Source organism: Pipistrellus hanaki, assembly GCF_964339955.1.
Source record: "Pipistrellus hanaki genome assembly, chromosome: 4".
Lineage (NCBI taxonomy): Eukaryota > Metazoa > Chordata > Mammalia > Chiroptera > Vespertilionidae > Pipistrellus > Pipistrellus hanaki.
This window is the reverse complement of record NC_140506.1, coordinates 44,873,892-44,898,380: the sequence shown is the minus strand read 5'-3', so window position 1 is coordinate 44,898,380 and position 24,489 is coordinate 44,873,892. Positions and strand designations below refer to the sequence as shown.

The window sequence follows — 24,489 nt, the reverse complement described above, 5'->3', positions numbered from 1 at the left end:
CCAAACCATTCATTCATATTCAAGGGCAAAAGAAAGATTTAGGGAAACACACAAAACCAAAAGGCCATTTACATAACCCTTGGTTTACAGGGGTGCTATTCTCCACCGGTTACACTAACTTCTCTAATTCTCACAGCTATCTTGTGAGGGAGGAGCTGGTGTTATTTTGGTTTGTTTCCAGATAAGGAAATGGAGGCAGAAAGGGGATGCCTCCCTCTCTGAGTGCACCAAGATAGTGAGTGTCCCCGGAGGCACTGTGACAGCCCCCCACCCTGACTGGAAACATCCCCACCCAGGTGTCCCGGAATAACAGCACGGATTGGCTCAGTTCGCAGCCAGGTCACCCAAGACTACTGCAAGCACGAAATATACAACCGGGAGTAAAATACAGACCACGTCTAAACCACTGTTAGTGTGATTATACAATAAATCAAATGTGAAAAATAATTCTAAAAATATAAGATACATATTATTAAAGTATTCGATAAGAAGAAATATTTTTGCTCTAAAGGGCCATTTTACATAACAATAAAAAGAACCTCTCCCCCAATTATTAAAATTGGCTTACAAAAAAGCCTGAATCAACCATGGAAAAATTTTTTTAAACCGTCAGGAAGAAAACAAAAAAGGAGATCTTTGGAAAGGGTGGAGAGTCCGTCAAACTTTCACAGAACATATTATTCCTGTGCTTTCAAGTGTTCCAGAACACAAAATTAAAGACAACACCTCCTGACTCATGTTTTACCAAGCTTTCATAACCTGAAAACCAAAGCCCTAAGAAATTAAATTGTGTATATAAAACCCAGCAGTCTTAAAAGACTGAAATTATTATTAAAAAAAAAAAACCCAGCATTTTAAATAATTTTCATTTCACTACTAGTATATCTAGGAAAAACAAAGGATAGAATAATGTCATAGCAAAAATTTGCCCAAACCCACAGCTGAATTTTATCCAAAATACAGTGAGTCATTTAAAGTTCATGCTCTTTTCGGCACATAGCTGTGTCTTCTGAACATAAATAAGGAGTCACTTCTGTAGTAACAATATATAAGATTTACTGAGCTCTTCTTATAAAAAATATACATTATAGAGCTAATTCTGTTTCAAAGAAGCTAAAATATGGGGGAAAATAAAACTTATAAATATGAAACAATTTTACTTAAAATATAAGACTCTGTAGAATGAACTTCTATCCAGTACATGGATGTTCTACTCCTGAATCTGAGGTTATCTTAGAGTTCATATTAAGTGCATTTAAAATATATGAATGACTGCCAGATAAAGTTTAAGTGACTCTATTTTAATTTCAGGTAAGTAACCAATAATTGTCTCATATAAGTACATGCAAATAAAAATACAGATTTTTATTTGCCATATACCAAAAATGTTTTCATATATTGTTTATCTGAAATTCAAAGTTAATTATATTTTATTTGCTAAAATTTCAACCTGCTATGTGTGATCATATACATTTTTGGTACCTGTTTTATTATCTTATTCTCATTATTTTAAATATGTCTAAAACATGAAAATTCTTATGCATTTTATGGATATACCAGGCCCCTCTAAATAATGCTTATTTTTTTTTTGCTTTATGTTATTATATACTGTGCTGAAATAAACATTATTGTTATACATATATTTGCATAAATATTCCCTATCCCATTAGTTGTCTTTATTTTTCTTACCTTATTACCACCCATTTGAGATATAATTGACATATAACATTAGCTGTCTTTTGATCTTGTTAATGATATATGCAAAAATACATTTTGCTTATATTTTATGTGGTGAAGTTTATCAATCATTTCCTGTATGAATGACTTCTGGGTCTCCACTTCAAATTTATGTATTAAACATGACTCATACTCTGGTCAAGATGATGGTGTAGGCATACTCTCCTCTCGCCACAATAATATCAAAATTATAACTAAACTACATCACAGCCATCATTCAGAACCTCCTAAAATCTAGCTGAGTGGAAGTCCTACAACCAGGGATTTAAAGAAGCGACATGGAGACTGGGGCAGAGACCTAGAGCAGGCTGGTCCCAAACCCACATGTGACGGGTACAAACCAGGAGGGACATCTCAGCAGCAAAGGTTCCCCTCTGAGGGGCAAGGGTCCCACACCCATACTAGGCTGCCCAGCCCAGGGTTCCAGTGCCAGGAAGAGAAGTCTCTGCACGAAATAGCCACTTTTCTTCGATTTACACATTTGGCCAGGCCTTCTCCTCCTGCCTGTGTGCTTTGTAATTTTTTTTCCCTACCCTTTAGGCACTGAATTTTAAGAAACATAAAAAAAGTAAAATAGGCATGACCATCTAAAACCCTGTTGTAAACATTTTAAGGATTTAAAGTTCACTCATAAGAAACATAGTATTTAAGAATTCATATGCATGTACTCAAAATCTTTTTTACTTGTATATCAATATATTAACAAATAGCCTATCTAATAAGAGTAATATGTAAATTGACCATCATTCCAAGACATAAGATGGCCACTCCCTATGGTCAAAGATGGCTGCCCCCATGTGGACACAAGATGGCCTGCAGATGAGGGTAGTTATGGGCAGTTAGAGGTGACCAGGCCGGCAGAAGAGAGCAATTGGGAAAGACCAGGCCAGCAATGGAGGGCAGTTGGGGGAGACCCAGGCCTGCAGGGAAGGGCAGTTCTGGAGGGTGGGGGGAGCAGGCCTGCAGGGGAGAGCAGTTGGGAGGACCAGGCCTGAAGGGGAGGGCAGTTAGGGGGGCAGGCCTGCAGGGGAGGGCAGTTAGGGGGGCAGGCCTGCAGGGGAGGTCAGTTTTGGGGGACCAGGACTGCAGGGGAGGGAAGTTGGGGTGGAACCAAGCCTGCAGTTAGGGAGGGCCAGGCCTGCAGTGGAGGACAGTTGCTGGGGGAGGACCCAGGCTGGCAGGGGAGGGCAGTTGTAGGCAATCAGGCCAGCAGGGAGGGCAGTTAGAGGTGACTGGGCTGGCAGAGGAAGATAGTTGTGGGGGACCAGGCCAGCAGAGAAGAGCAGTTGTGGGGGACCAGGCCTGCAGGGGAGGGCAGTTGGGGCTACAAGCCTGCAGGAGAGGACAGTTAGGGGTGACCAGACTGGCAGGGGAGGGCAGTTAGGGGTTACCAGGATGGCAGGGGAGGGCAGTTAGAGGAAATCGGCCTAGAAGGGAGTAGTGAGGCATCGATCAGTCTGGCAGGAGACTGGTTGGGGGTGATCAGGCTGGCAGACAGAAGTGGTTATGGGCAATCAGGCAGAGGCAGGCAAGCGGTTGGTAGCTAGCAGTCCTGGAATGTGAGAGGGATGTCCAATTGCCACACCAGGATCAAGCCTAAACAGGCGGTCAGACATCCCTCAAGGGGTCCCAGATTAGAGAGGGTGCAGGCTGGGCTGAGGGACCTTCCCCTCCTGTGCACAAATTTCATGCACCAGGCCTCAAGTTTTTATAATAAAAGCCTCAAATAAACCCTGATAAGAGTCTTTTCCTTTAAAAATGACGTTTTTTAAATATGCTTCATTTATTCTTAGGGTCTAACATATCCATGTAATTCCATCATTTGCAGAAGTGTAAACAAATAAATAGGCTTAAAATAAAACCTAGTTGGTCTAAGTCCATACTGGTTATTTGAATGCCTGAAATTATTCTATTCTGTGAAGTTTTCAGTGCCTGGGAGGAGCAAAGAACAAACTGAGGGCAAAAGCTCCTGCTCTGGTGCATTTAAATAGGAAGAACTGGGAATCTAGGTATAGACTAAAAAAAATAGACACAATTTCAAAAGATATTCGTCCACTTTCTGGAGAATCAGACAGAACCTGTAGCTTCTGACATCAGGTTCCCCTTTTCAGACACTGGGCAGTCTTCGCTGCAGCAGCAGATAAATCTTCACTCTCTGAGTTTCAGACTGAGGTTTCCAATAGACATAAGTCACATGCAAGCATAAGTACATGATCAACTATGAGAAGTTCCACTTCTATGCTCAGAAATTTCATCCTATTATAACTTCACTAGAGGCTCAATGCACAGAGATTCATGGAGGAATGGACCTTCCTTCCCCTGGCTGCTGGCACCATCTTCACTCCGGCCCGGATCCGCTGCTGGGACAGTGCAGAATTCCCCCAGCCGCTCAATGCCTGCATATGCAAATTAACCCGCTATCTTTGTTGGGTTAATCTGCATACTCACTCCTGATTGGCTGGTGAGCATCGTGAAGGTATGGTCAATTTGCATCTTTCTCTTTTATTAGTGTAGATCAGCGTTTTTCAACCGCTGTTCCGCGGCACACTAGTGTGCCGCGAGATGTTGCCTGGTGTGCCGTAGGTGCAGACAAGACAAGAATTTTATAATTTTTCACTATTTTGTTTACTTAATATTTCATAATAAAGTAATTATAAAATACTTTCTTTGTGTTTATTTGATTCCTATTCAAGAGAATTACTTTATATATAGTCAATATAGGCACAGAGTTAAATTTTTTAACATTTTCTAATGGTGGTGTGCCTCGTGATTTTTTTCATGAAACAAGTGTGCCTTTGCCCAAAAAAGGTTGAAAAACACTGGTGTAGATATTCCCTGGCATAATAAATGTGTATGTGTGTTTGTTTTTATTTTTAAAATTCATGAACCCTTCCTAAACCAGCTGCGGACACTTGCGAGGCTTACCTTGTGTATTAAGTGCATCACAGCACTGAGCTGCTCGTCAGTGTTCTCAGTGGCCACCTTCATGCTGATGCTGTGGAGCACTCTGTTGAGGATGTCCCCGTCCAGGGGCTGCTGCAGCTGATCCGCAAGCCCCCACACGGCCTGTGAGTCTGCGTCAGAGACAAGCGTGATGTTGGCAGTCCCGTACACTGTATCAACCCGGGCACCACCTTTTGGGTCAAAAAGTACAACCTGAAAGCGTTTAGGAAATGGATTTAAAGACCCTGTCTCTGGGGTTAGGACGACATCCAATACGGTGTTTCTCTGGCCAGGTTCAAAGACCAAGGTGCCTTCAGTTCTCACAAAATCCTTTCCAGAAAGAGCTGGAGAGATGAGCGTCCGGCCCATTGTCTCAGCACTCCTCAACTCCTAGAAATTAAACAACATGCCTCAGTGAAGCTGCGACACCTCTGACCTTGTCCCACACAAACTCTTACTCCTTAAGCAAATTCTATTTTTCTTAGACTGATGGGCCGTGACATTGCAACGAAATCGGTGTGTTTTATACTTTTTCTAATCTCCTCAGTTAAAGGGGAAAATGAGCATCATACAGTGATGAAGTTAGGAAAGACAGATGCCTTAGAATAGTCCAAGAAAGAGAATTACAGTTGTCTCTACTGCCTCACAGAATTTCCCCAACTGTGAACACTGTGCTTAAATAACATAGGCTGCAAATGTAAGTATGGAGGAAAAGAGGTAATATTTGTATTCACATTTTCACCTGGAAATGTGGAGGAGATGGGGTTTGGTGAGAAAAGAGAAAGCAGAGGGAAGAAAGGAGGAACTGGTTTCTTGTTATTTTTACTGAGATATGAAAACACCTTAAGGGATAGGACCTTGGGCATATATACACCTGAATTTCTTTGAATTGTGGTTATTAAAAGTTTTTTTGTAAATTAAAGCATGAGAACTTAGTCAAGGAACTCAGTCAAAGTAATGTGAATTTGCTTGCTAATGAGCAAACAAATACTAAACTCCTAATACTTGCCAGGTGGCATACTGTGGGTGCAGATATGAACAACAGAATTCCTGCACTCACAGATCCTAGCAGAAGACAGAAGTTATAGAATTAACAGCAACCTATCTAATAAAAGAGAAACATGCAAATTGACTGCACCTTTGCTACGTCATCAAGCCACACCCAACAGCCAATCAGGAGCAAATGTGAAAATTACCTCAACCAAGATGGCGGTTAATTTGCATATCCAGATGCAGAGCAAAGTCTGAAGACAGTGTAGAAGGAAGCCATGCACTGTAGAAGGGAGCGAAGCTGCAGAGAAGCAAGCAGAGTGGCGGAGACTGGAGGAAACCAGACAGGGCTGCAGAGAAGAGAGGAAAGCAGGCAGGGCAGCCACAGGAAGCCCTATTGCAGGAATTTTCCTGCAATGGGCCTCTAGTAACTTTATATGAAGATAAATTCTATGAAGAAAAGTAAGACTATGCAGCAGCATGCAGGGTGATGGTAAGGGTACTACTTTAGATAAGATTGCTCAGGAAGCTGCTGATGTGACATTTGAGCAGAGACCACAGTGGTGTAGGGGAACAGGGCACATAGGATTTGGGGGAAAACATTCTTGGTAAAGGGAACAGCAATTACGAAGGCCCTGAGGAAGAGCCAGAGGGCCAATGTGATTGGAACAAGGTCAAAAGTGCAAGACGTTGGCATCAGAGAGGTGGGCCGGGGTCAGATCGTGTGCATCCTTTTTACAAAGTGTGGCAGGAAGACCCTTTCAGAAGAGTGACAGATTTTATCTTTTTGTAACTATTCTGGCTGTAGCAGGGGATATGCATGAGGCAGGGAGAAGAGATAACCTGAAGTAGGGTTGTATAAGTAGAAAGGGTGATATGTGCACAGATTGGAAATATACTTTGAATGAAGAGTCAGTAGGACTTTCTGGCTAATACAATGTTGGGTGGAAAGGAAGAGGAGAATTGAGGATGTTTGCTTCGCTGAACAGTGAAAAATGGGAAATACTGTTAAGGGAGAAATCAAAAGTTATTTATTATACATATTAATTCTTAGATACCTTTTAAACATTCAAATGAGGATGTCAAGTAGAGCAATCAGATATGTGAGTCTAGATCAGGGTGGTGAAGAGACTGCTGATAAAAATATAGGATTTCTCTTTTAATAGATTACATTTGAAGAAAACAGACCTACATGCTCCGTCTTGGTGCACCCCATTACTTATTGGCCAGGAAGATCAACTGGGCAACAGGAAGAAGCTGCCAGTGAGGTAAGGACTAAGAGTAGATAGGAGCCCAAAGGAGAAGAGCATCTTCTAGAAAGAGGAAATGACCAAAGTCAAAAAAATGAAAAAAAAACAGTGAAGATAAAAGGTTTTTAAGAACACCTGCAGCAAAATGCTAAAAAAGAAAAAATAGGAAAAGATAAAACCTTGTTGAAAGAAACAACACAAGAATGGATAAACTAAAGTATCCATTGGGATACTGTGTCACAGGGAGTGAAAGAACTATACACATGAACACACTGAGCAAAAGAAGCGCGCCATGAAACAATACAGTTGGCAGAATCTCGTTTGCATAATTTCCAAAAGAGGTAAACCTAAATAGCATATGGTAGGTGGTAGAAGCACGGGAATAATTCAAAAGCAAGTTGGGGAGAAGTTATCCTGCAAGGGAAAAGCTGGAGAAGAATCCACAGTATCTAGTTCTATGATCCTGATAAAGCTCAATTTCTTAAGCTAGGTGGGGTGAGATTTTTTTTTTTTTTACTACAAACTGCACATATACTTCCTGCCCACTGTTTTCCTGTAGGATTTATTTCACAATTTAGACATCGAAAGAAAATGGAATCATCAAAATGTTCTTGTGCTTATAAAAATACATATAAAAACAAGAAGCACTACGCAATTTAAAAGAAACAATGGAAAGCAATATAGAAATAGTCTTTGCCTAGAAGAGGCCATGTGTGCATAAGGAGGAAAGCTTGTTCTTTCTTGAGCTTGTGTGCTTTGGGCCAGTGCACACATATGTAAACAAAAGCATTTAAATTGGTTTTCAAATTTGGATTAGCTACAGGCCTTTTGGATTTAATGCTAACTAACTGGAATGAGTGATATTTTCATTATCTCAAAACTTTAAATCCCTTACCTTTTTATCACAAATATGTAGATATTAGAGAACGAGTACATACACTACAGCTACTATTTTAACTACATAAGGAAAAAACTATTTAAAGAGGTAAATGGACTAGCAACTTGGTCCATAATTTGCTCATTCTTGCCAGCTATTGAAAATGGAATTATGTGTCTTTGCCTTCTAGTAATATGCAAAGAGAGCATTAAGAGAGAGAAAATACAGAGGCTATGAAGCAATAGGGAAATAAAATACCAGAGAAGGGAAACTTCTATTTCTAATTTTAAAAATTAAACTTTTCATTTTTGCGATAATTATAGATTCACATTTACAGGAAATAATAGAGTGACCTCCTGGGATCTTTACCCAACAGCCCTCTTTGGTAACATTCTGCATAACAATACTAGCTCACAACCAGGGTATTGACATTGATACAGTCACGATATGCAACATTTCATCCCACAGGGTCCCTTCATGTTTCCACAGTGTTATAAAAATGTGATGAGTTACATGCTAGTGGCAGCATATGTTTTGCAAGGAATCATTTATGAAGAATCTAGAAAGACTATAAATAAATATGACAGAGATATTGGCTCTCAGATTCTTATTTTGGCAACTTCAATTCCCTTCTCAGTGGAGTACAGGTTTGATCCATGGCCCCAGTCAAAGCATGTGTAGAGGCAACCAGTAGATATGTCTCTCGCACATCGATGTTTCTCTCTCTCTCCTCTCCCTCCCTTCCACTCCCTAAAAATCAATGTAAAAATATCCTTGGAGGAGGATTAACAAAAAAATAATGCTGGAAAGGCATATGGTGCTGTCCAACCCAGCCCCAGGGTCTGGTCACTTCATGTTACATAGTACTGCTCTTCTGGGTCCCTAGATAACTAGCTGCTCCCTCTGTTTCACTTGATATCTCCTAATAGGATGGATTTGAAAAGTGGCAGTAACACCACGTGAGCTCATGGATTTAAAGAAATATACAGATCAGGTGGTTCTTGAAATTCCACAGAAGATTTTCAACTAGTTCAAATATAAACAATAACAAAGATCCTTAATTTTTGTTTCCAGTCTTATACAGTTACACTGGGAAGAAATTTTAACTCTGTAAAGATATTATAAAACAGATTTATGCAAGACAGTTTGCATTACACAACTTTTTCAAAAGGAAGAAAAATACTAAAGACTATCATTTTAAAACATGAAGTTTAATATAATAAACATAATGTGAATTATGATGCAATCATAAGAAAATAATGTATTGATTATTTTCTATTTCACTACTTACGCAAGAAAGAAGAAAACCTTAATTGTTAATATCTATCTGATGCTTACCTGGGTACCGAAGTTAACAGACACCATTAGTCCTGTCCCAGAATCCCTGGACACCTGCAAACTGATTAAAGTGGCCTTTTTGTGAGCCACTGGTAGCCGAGAACCCACAGAAAAATACACGAGGCTCTGAGATTCAGCACTCAGTAAGAATTTGATCTGTGCAAATCTGGCGCTATTGTTTATCGCTGCTCCAGCAGTGACTTCATACAATTCCACAAAAAAATATGTTTCAACTTGTGGTATCTGGTAACGAAACAAAAAAGATTACCAATTTTTTTCTATTTTCAGATAATTCTGATGTTAATAATTGGTACTATTCATACATAATTACAGAAATAAATGTATATTTAGAAATGCAGTCTGCATGATTACAGAATTTAAATCTTATGTTAGATTATCATAGAACTTATGAAACTCCATTTTTCCTCCCTGATTCTTAGTATAAAAATCAATGTCAGGAGACAATCTATATGCACTTCAATAAGCAAAAGGATAAATAAAATATATTCATATAATGAAAGGCTATTTAACAGTTAAAAGGAACGAAGTATTTCAATATTTTTCCATATGGATGGATATGAAAACACGAGTGAAAAATCAAGTTGCATGACGGTACACATAGCACGATACAACCAATGTAAAGCTAAAATTACATAAAGCTTACTACATATCATTAATGAACACATACCTATTTAAACATTTAAAAATTAAAATGCCATGGCTAGTTGGCTCAGGTGGAGGGGTTGGGTTGGGGATAGGGCAGGGCATGGAGGTGCAGCATATTACTCTGGACAGAGGAAAAAGAGAGCTTCAACTTTGTCAGGAAGGTTTTCTCTTTTTAAAGGACTGGACATAAATGTGACCAAATGTTAATAATAGTCTGTTTGTTAGTTTTATGTATTTTCCAAAATTCAGAATCAAATAAGTCTAAATTTAGGCAAGATAAAATTAAATCTTGTACCTGTTTAAAACCGAGAACTTCCATAAGAAACTTACATAGAGTCTTAGTAATTTAAAGAATTAAGAATTCTAACAAGTTACCAAGGAAGGCATCCTGGAGAAAGCGGTGTCTTTAAGGGAGAGTTAATGAATGTGGGGTTGTGGGCATAAACCTATTTGAACAAATGCATAGAAGAGGATTGAAATGTTTTCAAGTAGAATAATATGAACACAATTTTTTTCTAACCCTCATCCAAGGGTATGATTTATTATTGGTTTTTAGAGAGGGAGGGAAGAAGAGAGGGCGATTGAGGAAAAAAAGAGGGAGAGAGAAACATCAATGTGAGAGAAACATTGATCTGTAAACACCCCAACATGGGGTCAAATCCACAACCTAGGTATGTGCCCTGACCAGGAATCGAACATGCAAGCTTTTTGGTGTACCGGGCAATGCTTCAACTAACTGAGCCAATGACCAAATATTTTGAATATTGACATTTCAGTTCCTCTTTTTCAATGAGATAGGATATATTAGTAGCTAGTGAAGTGCCTTAAATTAGAAAAAAAAAATCAGTGGGAAGTCAATATTTTAAAAACTTATTTCCTAACTCTATGGTGGTCCACAGCAGAGCCTTTGTCAACTCTCACACAGCTCTCTAGGTCATAGATTAAGATCTCTAAAACTCTTTCTGATAAGAAAAAAAAATCAAGTTCTTTGGCAGTACTGGTTGAATGGCTTAGTTCAGGAAAAATCAGGCTGGTTGTGGAATATGTTATTGCTATAATGCAAATAAACTCCCAGAGATCTTTAAAGGAAATTACCAGTTTAATAGGGCTTCAGTGACATGACATGACTATTTGAGTAGCAAAAAGAAAATCACTTAGTAAATAATTAAAATTAGTTGTATTTGAGACTTTTAAAAGAAAACTGTGTATAAGTGGACCTGCACAGTCCAAACCAGTGTTGTTCAAGAGTCAACTGTGTTTGGTCTACAGTTGGGAATCCTCGAATGTGGGGGGCTGACTTAAGTTAGAAGTGAATCTCCAACTTCTAAGGCAGGTGGTACCCATAACCCCAACGTGTGTTTGGGGTCAACTGTAATTATGTAATTATATTTGTGTGTGGTTTTTCTGCTGTTTTAAGTGTTTGGCATATACAAGGGAGTGTTGACCCATGAACCAAGAGGTCACTGGTTTGATTCCTGGTCAGGGCACTGCCCGGGTTGTGGGTTCTATCCCCTGTAGGGCACATACAGAGGCAGCCAACCGATGTTTTTCTCTTACAGATGTTTCTTTTCCTTTTCCTCCCTCCTTTCCTCTTTTCCGTTCTCCCTCCCTCCCGCCCTCCCTCTCTCCCACTGTGTGTGTGTGTGTGTGTGTACATTTTTGAACATTCATAATATTATGACTAGTTTTTGTATTAAATATTTGAGTTTAATAAATAAAGTAGTATTCAAACAACAAATACTATTGAGTGCTCCCTAGGTATTAAAGTATCACAGAACAGTCATTTTTTAAACAAAAGCCACACATGATTCTAAATGACTAAAGCTCTGTTAGGACATCGGTGACCAATGCCACCTGAATAGCACAGACTCCTTTGGAAGGAGGGGAGAATGCCTGTCTCCTGAGTGCCATGTGCAACATGAACCAACAGAAATTTATCCAAATTTATCCACACGTAAGCATGGCCTCTCTGGCCCTTAAGTAGATAAAAACAACTTTCTAACTGTAGACGAAGAAAGAGAACTTTCATCCTATGATGAAACCCATAGACATGATATGATTAAATCTATACATATAATAAAAGCAAAGCACTAAATATACAGCAAAATCAGAGATACTAATTGGCTGAAAATGATTCAAGGGATCATTCCCACATTAAGCAGGTGGGCCAGGAAGAATCTTAGAAATGACAAGAATCAGAAACAAAAAAAAACTGATGAGCTTTTTTAAAAAAATGAGATATAATTGACATATAACAAGTATCAGTGTTAAGTGTACACTAATGAGCTTATTTATAAAAATTCTCTAATGAAATCAATTCTAAGTCTGTCACCCAGCAAACAGATTTTGATATTACAGCTAGATGAGACGTAGTCTCCACATGGCCAATGTATGTTTCAATAAAGTGGCTTTAAAATACTAATTCTAAAGCAATACAATTAGAAATTGACAATGCTATCATCCTCATTTCTTACCTTCCCGGGTCTGAGCTCCATGGTGATGGAGCACTTTGTCTGACCGGCTGCACAGGTTGTGGTCCCGGACACAGAGAGAAGTTCCTCCCTCAGGTTCACTCCGTCCTTCTGGAGCACTGGGGATGTTTTGTTAAATGTGACTCGCCAGGAGACCTTGACATCTTCAAAGGCCCTAGGAGCAAAGCAAAACCTGTGCAAATGCAGCAACAGAGTGCCTTATCCCTGTGTCTGATGCAGATTGTGTTACCACTGTGCCTAACTGTACCTCTTCATCCAAAGCATGTACTGCACATAGTATTATTTGACTACTACTATTCAATCTGGAATAAGTATTCATTGAATCACTGTGTATCAGAAATGTGAAAGGAAATATTTTTCTGCTTATTATGCCTATTATGTACCAGAAATCTATAATAATAAAAGTGTAATATGCTAATTAGGCCAGATGTCCTTCCAGATGACCTTCTGGACGAAGCCACCAGGGGGAGGTGCCGAGGCCCTAGCATGAATTTTGTGCATTGGGCCTCTAGTATGAAACTAAAAATAATAGAGAACTCTGGCTCCAAATAAATGTTCCTCGTTTGACTTTCAATTAGAACTCTTCTGCCGAAACCGGTTTGGCTCAGTGGATAGAGCTTTGGTCTGTGGACTGAAAGATCCCAGGTTTGATTCCGGTCATGGGCATGTACATTGGTTGCGGGCAAATCCCCGGTAGGGGATGTGCAGGAGGCAGCTGGTCAATGTTTCTCTCTCATCGACATTTCTAGCTCTCTATCCCTCTCCCTTCCTCTCTGTGGAAAATCAATAAAATATATTTAAAAAAACAAAAAGCAAAAAACAAAAAAAAGAACTCTTTTAAAGGGAAAATACTAATGCTAAAAATGATTGTTATAAAAATAAAGGCAGGAGATGCCCTACATTTTCAGAGATTATTTAGGCCCCAAATTGTAAAGATAATATACACACATACATACCTTGTGTGTGTGTGTGTATGTGTGTGTGTGTGTGTATATATATATATATATATACACACACACACATACCTTGTGCATGTATATAATGAGCATTCAGAATGTGTGTACTATACAATATTAAGTTGCAAGCAAAAGTTTGGTGCTCCACGTGTCCCTAACAGTTAATGGTTGTGCATGTGGAGTGATCACACAATGGTAAATGTGATGCAGTGATAACGTACATAATCTGCACCTTATGAAGTACATCACATTCAAGGTAGCCCCAAGTCATGCTCATAAACCAAGTGTGTTAAATCACAGACCAAAAACTAGAGCAACTGAACATTGACACAACAAACTCCACACTACCTTCTATCAACATCTGAACCTGCCTTTACCACCTTATGAATTCAAACACAGACACACAGGCTGTTACATCTTCCATGTATACACACACCTACCTGTTTGGCTGCCTTGTGACAGTAAGATGCAGTCTGTTCCTATCAGCTCCTTCACCCAGCTCGAGCCCACTCTGGGACCCCTCATTGAATCCTATGATGCCATTTTGAAGATCGCTCCCTGAAAGGAAAATGCATGGTTATATAGTATACTTAGGACTTCAAAATCTCCAATGCTCCACTAAGCTTTCCAGCTGAGATGGTATAAAAGATCTTTACTAAAAACAGGCTATAATAAAAATGATGACCTTGGGGTGGCTAACGCTTTGAGATCAGAAGACCAGAAGAAAGAAAACCTCAAATCCTACTCTCCATGCTGAGATACATGCTCATCTCTCTTCGATGAGACTCTATATCTCATAGCCCTTGACATTTTATATGTGGTCATCATTTAGATTCAGTATATCCTCACAGAATGCAATTCTACCAGAGCAGCAATGTGGTATTTACAGCTGTATCCCCAGGACCAAGAACAATGGCCAGCATACTGTAAGCATTCAATAAATATTTATTAAGTAAGTGAACTCCATTTAACTGATTTACCTTCCTATAAAAGAATTGACCATAGACCATTTATATTACACATTCAATTATTTGCCCCAGAGAAAAACAGAACTAATAAAGAGCTCCTGAATAACTCTGAGTAAAAGAAAGCCATCTGAGCAACACTCAGACGAATTTCTTTGTTGTTGTTTTTAACTCACAGTCCTGTACTGTGATCACTGCTACACTGAAATCCAGATTCAGGCATCGATGCCAGTGCGTTTTCGTACACTGTTGTAATCCTTTAATTTCTACTGAAGTTACATTATTGTAAATTGAGGATACAGGCACCCTCATACTACAAAATGTGTCTAAACTGGAAAAAATGTAGTGTGTGCAGTGCACTGAAATAGTGCACTGTTTTCTCACAGTGTCATCTTAAACTCTCAGCACCGTGTAAAACCTGTAAATGTCTGTATAAAACAGCAGTGTAGGCAAATACTGTAATGTATGACAAAACAAGCTAACCTACCTAAAGAAATACAGTATGATTTCAGAGAAAAATTGAAAATTATCACCAAAATATTTTATAAGCCACATGAGAAATTCCTTTAAAAATCATCACATTTTGCCGAAACCGGTTTGGCTCAGTAGATAGAGCATCGGCCTGCAGACTGAAAGGTCCCGGGTTCGATTCTGGTCAAGGGCATGTACCTTGGTTGCAGGCACATCCCCAGTAGGGGGTGTGCAAGAGGCAGCTGATCAATGTCTCTCTTTCGTCAGTGTTTCTAACTATCTCTCTCTCTCTTCCTCTGTAAAAAAATCAATAAAATATATATTTTTTTAAAAAATCATCACATTTTTACACTATTGTAATATGTACACTCAATAGAAAAAAAAACAACAAAACAACAACAAACAAACAAAACTATGTAATATACTGCATTGGTCCAAAACAAAAACTAAAGAATATAGTTTTAATCTATTTCCCAACAGATACAACTAATTTCTTGATAATGAGATCTTAGACTTTGGGATGGATTATTGAAGGTGGTTAAGCAATCCAGAATGAGGGTTCAAAACAGGATAGGCAATTGTGTACTTGGATGACTAAATTAAGTATGTTCCAGAGGAAGAATATGGACTTAAGTATGTTTAAGGTTTTCCATATATTCTGAAAGTATAGATTGTTTATTTGCTCTGAGCTAAGTGACATTTACAGTCCATTAAATTCTAGTCTAACACCTGTGTTCATGGTGTGAGTACATGTCATAGGAAGACTATCTGGTTTTCTTTGTTGTTTTTTACCCCATTTTTATTTTTCAGTTACAGTTTACTTTTTTTAAAAATATATTTTATTGATTTTTTACAGAGAGGAAAGGAGAGGGTTAGAGTTAGAAACATTGATCAGCTGCCTCCAGCACACTCACTACTGGGGATTTTCCCGCAACCAAGGTATTGTACATGCCCTTAACCAGAATCGAACCTGGGATCCTTGAGTCCATAGGCCGAAGCTCTACCCACTGAGCCAAACTGATTATGGCTTCAGTTTACTTTCAATATTGTTTTGTATCAGTTTCAGGTGTATAGCATAGTGGTTGGATAATTATATACTTTACAAAGTGCTTCTCCTGATATTGCCAATAACCACCTAACAGCATAGATGATTATCAAAATATTGACTATATTTCCTATACTGTATTTTAGATCCCCATGAATATTTCATAACTATCTTCTGTGTTTCTTAATCCCTTCTCCTCTTTCCCCCAATCCCCTAACCTTTCCCCCCTCTGGCAACCACCAGTCTGCTCTCTGTCTATAAGTCTGAGAAAACAATGTTTAATGAATGACTATAATAATTCAAATAATTCACTCTTTCGATTAAAGATAGCATGATTTTATAGAAAATCCTATACCACAAAAGTGGTACATTTTTCTCGCCATCCCTCCAAAGAGGTACCTGTAATAATGATCATGGCAAAAGCTGCAAAGCCAGTGTCATCCTTCCCCTTCACGATCTGCGCGCCCCCTCGTGGGTCTGTGAGAAACACGTAGAAGAATTCCTGCCCCTCAGGCTCATCATCGTCCAAAATCTGAACCAATACTTTCTGTTCTCTTTCTCCATCTGCAAAGGTAAAGATGAGAGTTTGTTCTGCAAAGTCCTCCTCTTCCATCGCCCACGTTAGGTTGGAAAGTCCAGAGGCATCATGAAAGGGCAACGCATGCGGTTCCTTCTGAGCAGACCTTCCACCGAAAGTTTTCACTGTTACACTGACATTGCCAGTAGAGCCACCACTTCTTCGGATAAGAAGTTCCACTGCGTTAAATGTCCCATTCTTCATCTCCTCCTCAACGTAAACAATGGGCGGCCCAAGACTAAAGGCTCCATGAATGGAAACATTTGCGGTCCCAGTGGCCCCATCGGGCTGGGTGACAGGTGTCTCAGGGATCGCAGTTGCCCCAGTAACCGTGGCCACCATTCCAGTCGGCTGTGGAGTGGCAGTGACCTTGGTCATGTCAGGGTGTGTGGTGGAGGAGTCAGTTCCCATGGGAACGAGACCTGTGTCGTCATCATCCCGTATTGTGATCACTGCCACACTGAAATCCAGATTCAGGCGCGGACGCCAGTTTGTTTTGGTAAACATTTGCAATCCTTTCATTTCTACCGCAGTTAGATTAATGTAAAAAAATTCTTCTATCTCAGGAAACTGGTCATTAATAATGATTATTTCAAAATGAACCTCGGCTTGGAATTTCTGAAAAAGCACCTCCCCATTCTGAACAGGCTCAAAATCTTCCCGTGGCTTTGCACTTCCTGCGGCTGTCTGATAGGAAACTTTAATAAGATTGCCGTGGAACCCAAAAAGTCTTTGCACGTGTAATCTGATCATCTGAGTATCCTCTGACACCACGATATGCCTTGAACTAGGGGAAAACTGAAAGATTCCCATTGGCTCAATTTCGGCAACAGTGAAACCTGATCTGGAAAAAAAAACAAAAAAAACAAGAAAGAATTGATGAAAATAGAAAGACCACAGCAGAGATTCATTTTTCACACACTGAAGATGCTGCTCAGGAGGGCATCTTAAGAATGACATGCCCTTTCAAATTCCATAAAACCCTACATACGTGCTATGAATAAATCAGAGCACAAGAAATGTAAGAACGGGAGCTGCTGGTACTGGCGAGGGGCCCTCACACATTGGAGCAAAGTGAAGCGCTCAGAGGTGCCCGCTCTGCTTCTCCGGTCAGCCCAGAGCAGCTCTCTGAAAGGTCTGTCACATCAGGCTCTCTGTGAGGACCAGTGCACAGGAAACCACAGGTTCTTAGAATGTTCTGGATGTCAGCCAGGTGTCTTATCTACCAAATAGAAAGAGTTGCCCTTGCTGGATGCAAAATCCTGGTATCATCATGGGCCTCTTCCCTCACACAAATGCTACTGCAATTTTATATGTGGATTGGAAGAAAACTTCCATCACTACATGATTAATCCTTAGCTTTATCCTACGGAGTTTTGTTGTGAGTTAATAAGATTATGTCAAAAGTAACATCAGCCTAATCCAGACCACAGGCATATTTTCTTCCACCAACAGTTTTTGTTTTTGTTTTCTGAATCTGAATGCCTTTAGGAAAGATAATCTGGGGCCCACCACTCCCTATGATAAAGCACTGATAACACATAGGTTAAGGGCTACATTCAAATCAGGGTTCCAACCATTATTATCTGTGTGATACTAGGTATGTTACATAATCTATATGTGTCTCACTTTCTTTATCTATAAAATGGGACTAAAAATAGTATATATGTCATATTGCTGCTGTGAAGAATAAGAGTAAACACATATCATTCTTAAAGCAAAAAGCTAAATACATTCTATGACCAAACACTTAAAAAAATGTAAGTATGAACTAAAGCTATATTTGATGCTACTAACCAGAATCTCCCACACATAAACATATTACATATACAAACACACTTGTATACACACCAATTTTACCCATACATTTCCCTCCCACTTTCCAAATAAGTAAACTGAAGAACAGAAAGATCCTGTAACTTTCCCCAACTCACACGGCAAGTACATGGAAGAGCCAACACTAACTCCATAAGTCTGTGCTGAAGTCTGCTTTCTACTGTTTTGATCAAGCCCTTCCCAACCATGAGAAAAGTAAATTGCTTTTTACTTGAACATATTTATCTGCAAGTATTCTGATTTAAATTAAATTCAAAAGAGCCAATAGCACAGGTCATACTATTACGTACTCTACTAGAGGCCCATTGCATGAAGATTCGTGCAAGAATAGGCCTTCCTTCCCCTGGCTTCGCTCCAGGCTGCCTGGGAGCCTGCAAGTCCTCGCTCGCAGCCTGAGCGCTGCTCCTGTAGCTCCCCCCGTCTTCCACCCTCCCCCTCATACAGGTGTCCCACTCAACCCAGCCATGCCTGCGTATGCAAAGTAACCTGTCAGCTTTGTTGGGTTACTTTGCATACCCACTCCTGATTGGCTGGTTGGTGTTGTGGAGAGATGGTCAATTTGCATATTTCTCTCTTATTAATGTAGATTGTGATGGCTTCTTCTTACTCTGAATCCCTTTGGGAAAGCAAGTATTTTCTCATTACTTCTCAAAAGACAACCCTTTCAAAATAGGCAAATTTGCCATTATGTTTCTTATTGGAGATGTTACCCCAGGCCAACCCTCTTGAATTAGAGGCCATAGTGATGAACTGTCTTTAAGGCAAAGAGTGGTGGTGCCTATGTGAAAGTCAGCCTGCCTCCATGGCATCTCGGGCATGCAGGCCTTGTGTTCCTCCACAACAAACTGTTTTTGCATTTGCCTCAGGGAAAGTGATCTCGTGGTGTGTTTTGTTTTTGCTGTTTTCGTGTGTGTGTGTGTGTGTGTGTGTGTGTGTGTGTGTGTTTCAATAGATACATTCCAGATTACCCTTCAGAGACATCTTACCTAAGTTCGGCCCCACCAGGGACACTGCTCTGGACTCCCGAGAGGTGAACGACAAAGGCCTCTGGCTGACCAGGCCTGGGAAACGTCCAGAACAAGACGACTTTACTTTGTTCTCCGTGGGAAAAGGAAAGGCTCCCTGAAAGAAACATGAAAAGGGGCGTAGGGTATCTTTTCTGAGCTCTTAAGTTGGGATTTGACTCTTAAAAATGGAGTGAAATATTTCCTTTTCCAAAATTCAATTACAGGCTACGAAAAGAAAAACATTTTAAAGGTGGGGGAAGAGGGTAATAAATGTACAGCAAGCTCAACAAAACACATAAACGGTGCCTCCTCCACCCTGTCTTCAATCCCTGTCTACCTGGTCTAGGTCAAACCCTCTAGCATCATCTCGCTGACCCTCATAAAACTAAAGATAACATTGAAAAAGAAAGTAGATTAATTAACAGTTGCTCTACTGTCAAATATTCAGGTGAACATGTACATGAACACAAAGGTGTGCCTTTTTTATTCTTATTACTGTATGACCCAGTTTAAGTTTTTTAGAACTACTTTTAACAAACTCCTGATGTATAAAGTGAGCTTAGTGACCACTATTTCCAGTGAGGTGTGAAATTTTTATTTTTGACTGAATAAACTTTCTCTCATCCTCACCAAGCTATATTACAAAACAGGTCATTTCCCCAGAATAAGCATGACCCAAGAAATTTAGAGGCCAATTACATACCTCCATCTGTTACAGAGCAGATCTTAGAAAATGTACAACTCACCCAGTTTCGGGGTCATGTTGCCAATAGCCAATTCAGGCACTTCTAATCCAGGTGCGTATCCAGCCACCCAGGAAACCACAATGGAGCCATAGGTCCCTCTCCTAGAAATCACCACTTGGCAGGTTCCGGCAGTGATGTTCGTGAGGGAAAAGGCGGTTGATTCAAATCCCACCTGAGGAAAAACATGCTGAGAATTTTTAACTTCTCTCTTTGGACCCTTGTTTTCTGCAGAGTGGATTAAAAGTAAACTTCTTTGTTTACATAATATATTTTCCTGTTTTAAAATATATTCAAATAAAGATTAATGTTTAAGAAGTAACATCTGAGACTTGATAACTTATTCTACTGTATAATTTTGACTATAGTTTATAGCTTGATTTCTTTAAATCGAAATGTAATCATTTAAGTTAACAATATCCAAAAAGATAAATGTAATTATGGTTAAATGAAAACAATGGATTAAAACTGCAGTGTACTATGGCTTGTTCATGGTTCCCAATTTGTCTAGAACTAAAATTTGAATTCTTCCTTAGACATAATAATTATTCTTTGTTTATAAATGAACATTAGGAATTAGATTTTTAATTAAGGTTCTTTTAGTTTTTTTATTCAACTGAATGTCTTTTTTTATTTTTGAGGATATGAAAGCATCAAAGATTTTTTAAAAAGAGTCATCTTTTTCATTCACATAAAGTAAGATATTTTCTTTAAAGGTAACCTTTCCAAGGGAACTCTGGAATTTATAAATGATTTATAGACAATTAAGTTCTAGTCAATGAGTAAGAATAAAACCAGATTCCTAGTTTTATTTGGGCAAATCAGTTTACATCTTTTGGTCCCATTATCTATAAATTTGAGATACCATAGGATCAATTATTCTATATTCTATATTAAGACTCATTCTCCCCATTTTATTTTTTTATTTTTAAAAAATATATTATTATTGATTTTTGATAAGAAGGAAGAAGGAAGGAGAGATGGAAACATCAATGGTGAGAGAGAATCATTGATTGTCTGCTTCCTGCACACCCACTACTGGGGATTCAGCCAGCAACTTGGGCATGGAATCAAACTAGGAATCAAACCTTGACCTCCTGGTTTATAGGTCAGTGCTCAACCACTATGCCTACATCAGCACAAATTTGCCACAGGAGTCTCAACAATGAAAGGCAAATATTTACAAGGTTAGTAGATAAAAAAGACTTAAATAACTTATGTTTCATTCTAATTTTAATTATCTATATACATAAAAGCCTAAGCTACCAAACAACCAAACAACCAATCGACCGGTGCTATGATGTGCACTGACCACCAGAGGGCAGACTGCTCAATGCAGGAACTTCCCACTGGTGGTCAGTGTGCTCCTATAGCCAACCTCCCATGGTCCCTCCCTCTGATTAGCCAGTCCCAATGATCCCAATTTGGGCCACCAGCCAACCTCCTGTGCCCCTCCCCGCAGATGACCAATCTCCTATATCCCTTCTTTGTGGCCAATCTCTCACAGCCCCAATAAGCCCTGACCACCAGCCAGGCCAAGGGACCCCACCCATGCACAAATTTGTGCCCTGGGCCTTTAATATAAAATACTGCAATATTAAATGTTTAATATCAAGAAAACAACCTTGGTTATTCTGACTCAAAGTGACTATTATTTTTAAAATTCTATACTTTACATTCAAATTTTACAAGATATAATCTTTCTAAAACTCCAAAAAGGCAATATATTATTCTACCTAAAGTCAAAAATTGACAAATTGTTTTCATATGGTATAGCCATAATGTCTACTTTGATATTCATAAGATTACTTACATTTTTATTTTTAAATCCAAATTCAGTTTTCAACTACAGATATAGTATTATATTATATTCAGGTGTATAACATAGCGATTAGGTATTTATATACCTTACAAAGTGATCACTTTCATAAATCCAGTATCCATATGATACCATACATGTTTATTACAATATTGTTGACTATATTCCCTATGCTGTACTTTATATCTTCGTGACTATTTAATAACTGGAAATTTGCACTTCTTAATGCCTTTCACCTTTTCCATCCATTCCCCACCAGATAGGATGATTTAATGTAATAGTGAATCTTTAAAAATTCTCTGAATCTTAGACCTTCCTATAAAAGTTGCCACCTGGTAGTATCCAGATAGTACACACCCAGGGCCCATTACCTGAGAATTGGCAGCTTTCTCGGGAACAGGTAGGATAGCAGATTTGGCTTCCTGGAGAATTTTTGGCACGCCATAGGAACGTCCACCAACAAGCATCACAGCCACCAGTTGCAAGGTGAAATTAGAGCCCAGTGATAGGAAGACCTATAAACAGTATCCATGACTTTAAGTATTAAAAAATAATTTTCGGAGAAAAATATTGACATTGGCATAGTCATTAACACATGACCTCAGGATACATTTATATGTTTTTGACATACAATCTATGCCCTTTTCTTCATGTTATAAAACAAATCACTGTGGGGTGAAGAGTGATAGTAAGCCTATATAATAAAGATGTAATATGCAAATTGACCATCACGCCCTCAACAAGATGACTGCCTATGACCAGGCTGGCAGGGGGAATAGTGAGGGATGACCAAACAACTGAACAAGTAGGCTGTGTGGGGCAACAAGGCCAGCAGGGGGGTTAGTGAGGGACAACCAAATGATTGAACATGCAGACTGCATGGGGCAACCAGGCCAGTGGGGGGACCGTGAGGAGCAACCAGGCCAGCAGTGGGGGTGGGGAGGCAGTTGGGGGCAACCAGGCTGGCAGGGGGTGCCATTGGGAGAGATAAGGTTGGCAGGAAGAGCACTGAGGGGTGATTAGGCTGGCAGAGGGGAGGGTAGTTGGGGGTGACCAGGCCAGCAGGGGACAGTTAGAAGTGACCAGGCCAGCAAGGAGTGGAAAGTTGGGGGCGACCTGGCCAGCAGTGGGGGGCAGTTAGGGGTGATAAGGCCGGCACTCAGAGGCAGTGAGGGCTGATCAGACGGGGGGGGGGGGGGGGGCGGCGGTGGCGGGGGTAGTTAGGGGTGACCTGGTAGGCAGGCAGGTGAGCGATTAGGAGCCAGCAGTATAGAATTGTGAGAGGAGCTCTGAATTGGAGAGAGTGCAGGCTGGGCTGAGGGGACCTCCCCCCAACCCTCGTGTATAAATTCTGTGCACTGGGCCTCTAGTAGAGTATATAAAACACAAATGTGCAAATTCTCCATGTGTTCCCAAGTGGTCTCAAGAATAAGACTCACAAGAAGTACTATTAGTGATAGAATCATGTGCTACAGAAATGGAAAGAACCACAGGTGAATAGTGTCAGCTCCTAATACCAGAAATACCTCTTCATTGATAGTAACTAGTAATCCATATTTACTCAAAAGGAATAATGATTTAGGTGCACTTATTTGAATATTTGACAAATAATTACCAATGCCCTGTATTAAGTATCAATTTTCAAAGTTTTAGAATCCAACAAAATAGAGGAAATCTTGAATTTTAAAATTGATTTTTCTTTTTAACTATACAATACATTTCCCCACATAAATAGTTGATAATGGATCAGGCAAGTTACCACATTACCTGGACTATTGCTAAAAAATTTCGTACATTTTTATTGAATGTATAAATAACCATTTCTGTGAGTTCCATTCTTCTTTTAAAGATAATGTTCTCAAACATACATTACACCCTCCAAATGTGCAAAATATGTACCATAGTGATTTCAAATGTTGCGCAACACGAGGGGAACAGATGTCTCGTTCATTCAATCAATCTTCATTTTTGTCAAAATGGCATTCACTGAACATGAATCATAGGCCAATTGCTAAGGAAACAGAAATAAATCACAGTGCCCTGCCTTCACTCACGTGTTTCCCATCGCTCTTCTAAAAGTATGCCCCCTCTATCCCAAGCAGTTCACTGGCTGGGCAGCTAAGGATTTTTTTGTTCATATTTCCTAAAGAATGGGGGTAGGCTCCCAATCATTTGTGCCCCCCCACCCGGCTGCTCTGTTCACAAGCTCAGCCAGCACAGACATGCTTGTACCCGCAGCCAGTCCCCAGGGCACAGTAATTGAACGTTGAAGTTGAACAGCAGTAACAGCAAAGTTGAGGAAAAGCTTGTGTACTACAGGAGGAAAGCAGGGGGGTTCATCTGGAAGGACTTTGAAGGTGACTAGGAGGGGGCACGTTCTCCAGCATGCCCTGCCATTTCCCTGTTCTAGCGCTGCGTCACCAATACTATTCTACATGGTCCCCACCATGCTTGATCGCATCTGGCCTCCAGTGGAAGGACTGTACAGCTCCGTAACATCCTGCACACATCTCACACACTACTAGCCCACGCTTTCATAACTGCGGGTAATGGCCTTCTACACTAGACAAGGAGCATCAGGACCACAGGGATTGTGTCTTTGTCACCTCTGTCCTGGCAGTGCTTATGGCAATGGCTGGCACAGGGTGAACACTCAATAAATGTTTGAAGAGATGACTCAACCACACGTGTAAAATTCTCGCATTCTAGCTTAAATAGTTTTAAACTTAGACGTGTTTCTTTATCATGCCAATGAGGCTTATCATCAGGATGCACCT

General features: G+C 39.8%; 1 protein-coding gene across 1 annotated transcript in view; it reads right to left on the bottom strand.

Annotated features, from left to right (window-relative positions):
- The window catches only part of ADGRV1 (adhesion G protein-coupled receptor V1), a gene marked incomplete at its 5' end in the record, with an annotated part of 423,052 nt that overhangs the window by 240,977 nt on the left and 157,586 nt on the right, over positions 1-24,489 (bottom strand). Inside the window, 8 exons of the mRNA XM_084880847.1 lie at positions 4,663-5,070; positions 9,136-9,378; positions 12,276-12,447; positions 13,690-13,807; positions 16,130-17,151; positions 19,130-19,265; positions 19,897-20,068; positions 22,084-22,227. Coding sequence (XP_084736973.1) covers positions 4,663-5,070; positions 9,136-9,378; positions 12,276-12,447; positions 13,690-13,807; positions 16,130-17,151; positions 19,130-19,265; positions 19,897-20,068; positions 22,084-22,227 — 2,415 coding nt within the window. The remainder of the gene's footprint in view (positions 1-4,662; positions 5,071-9,135; positions 9,379-12,275; positions 12,448-13,689; positions 13,808-16,129; positions 17,152-19,129; positions 19,266-19,896; positions 20,069-22,083; positions 22,228-24,489) is intronic.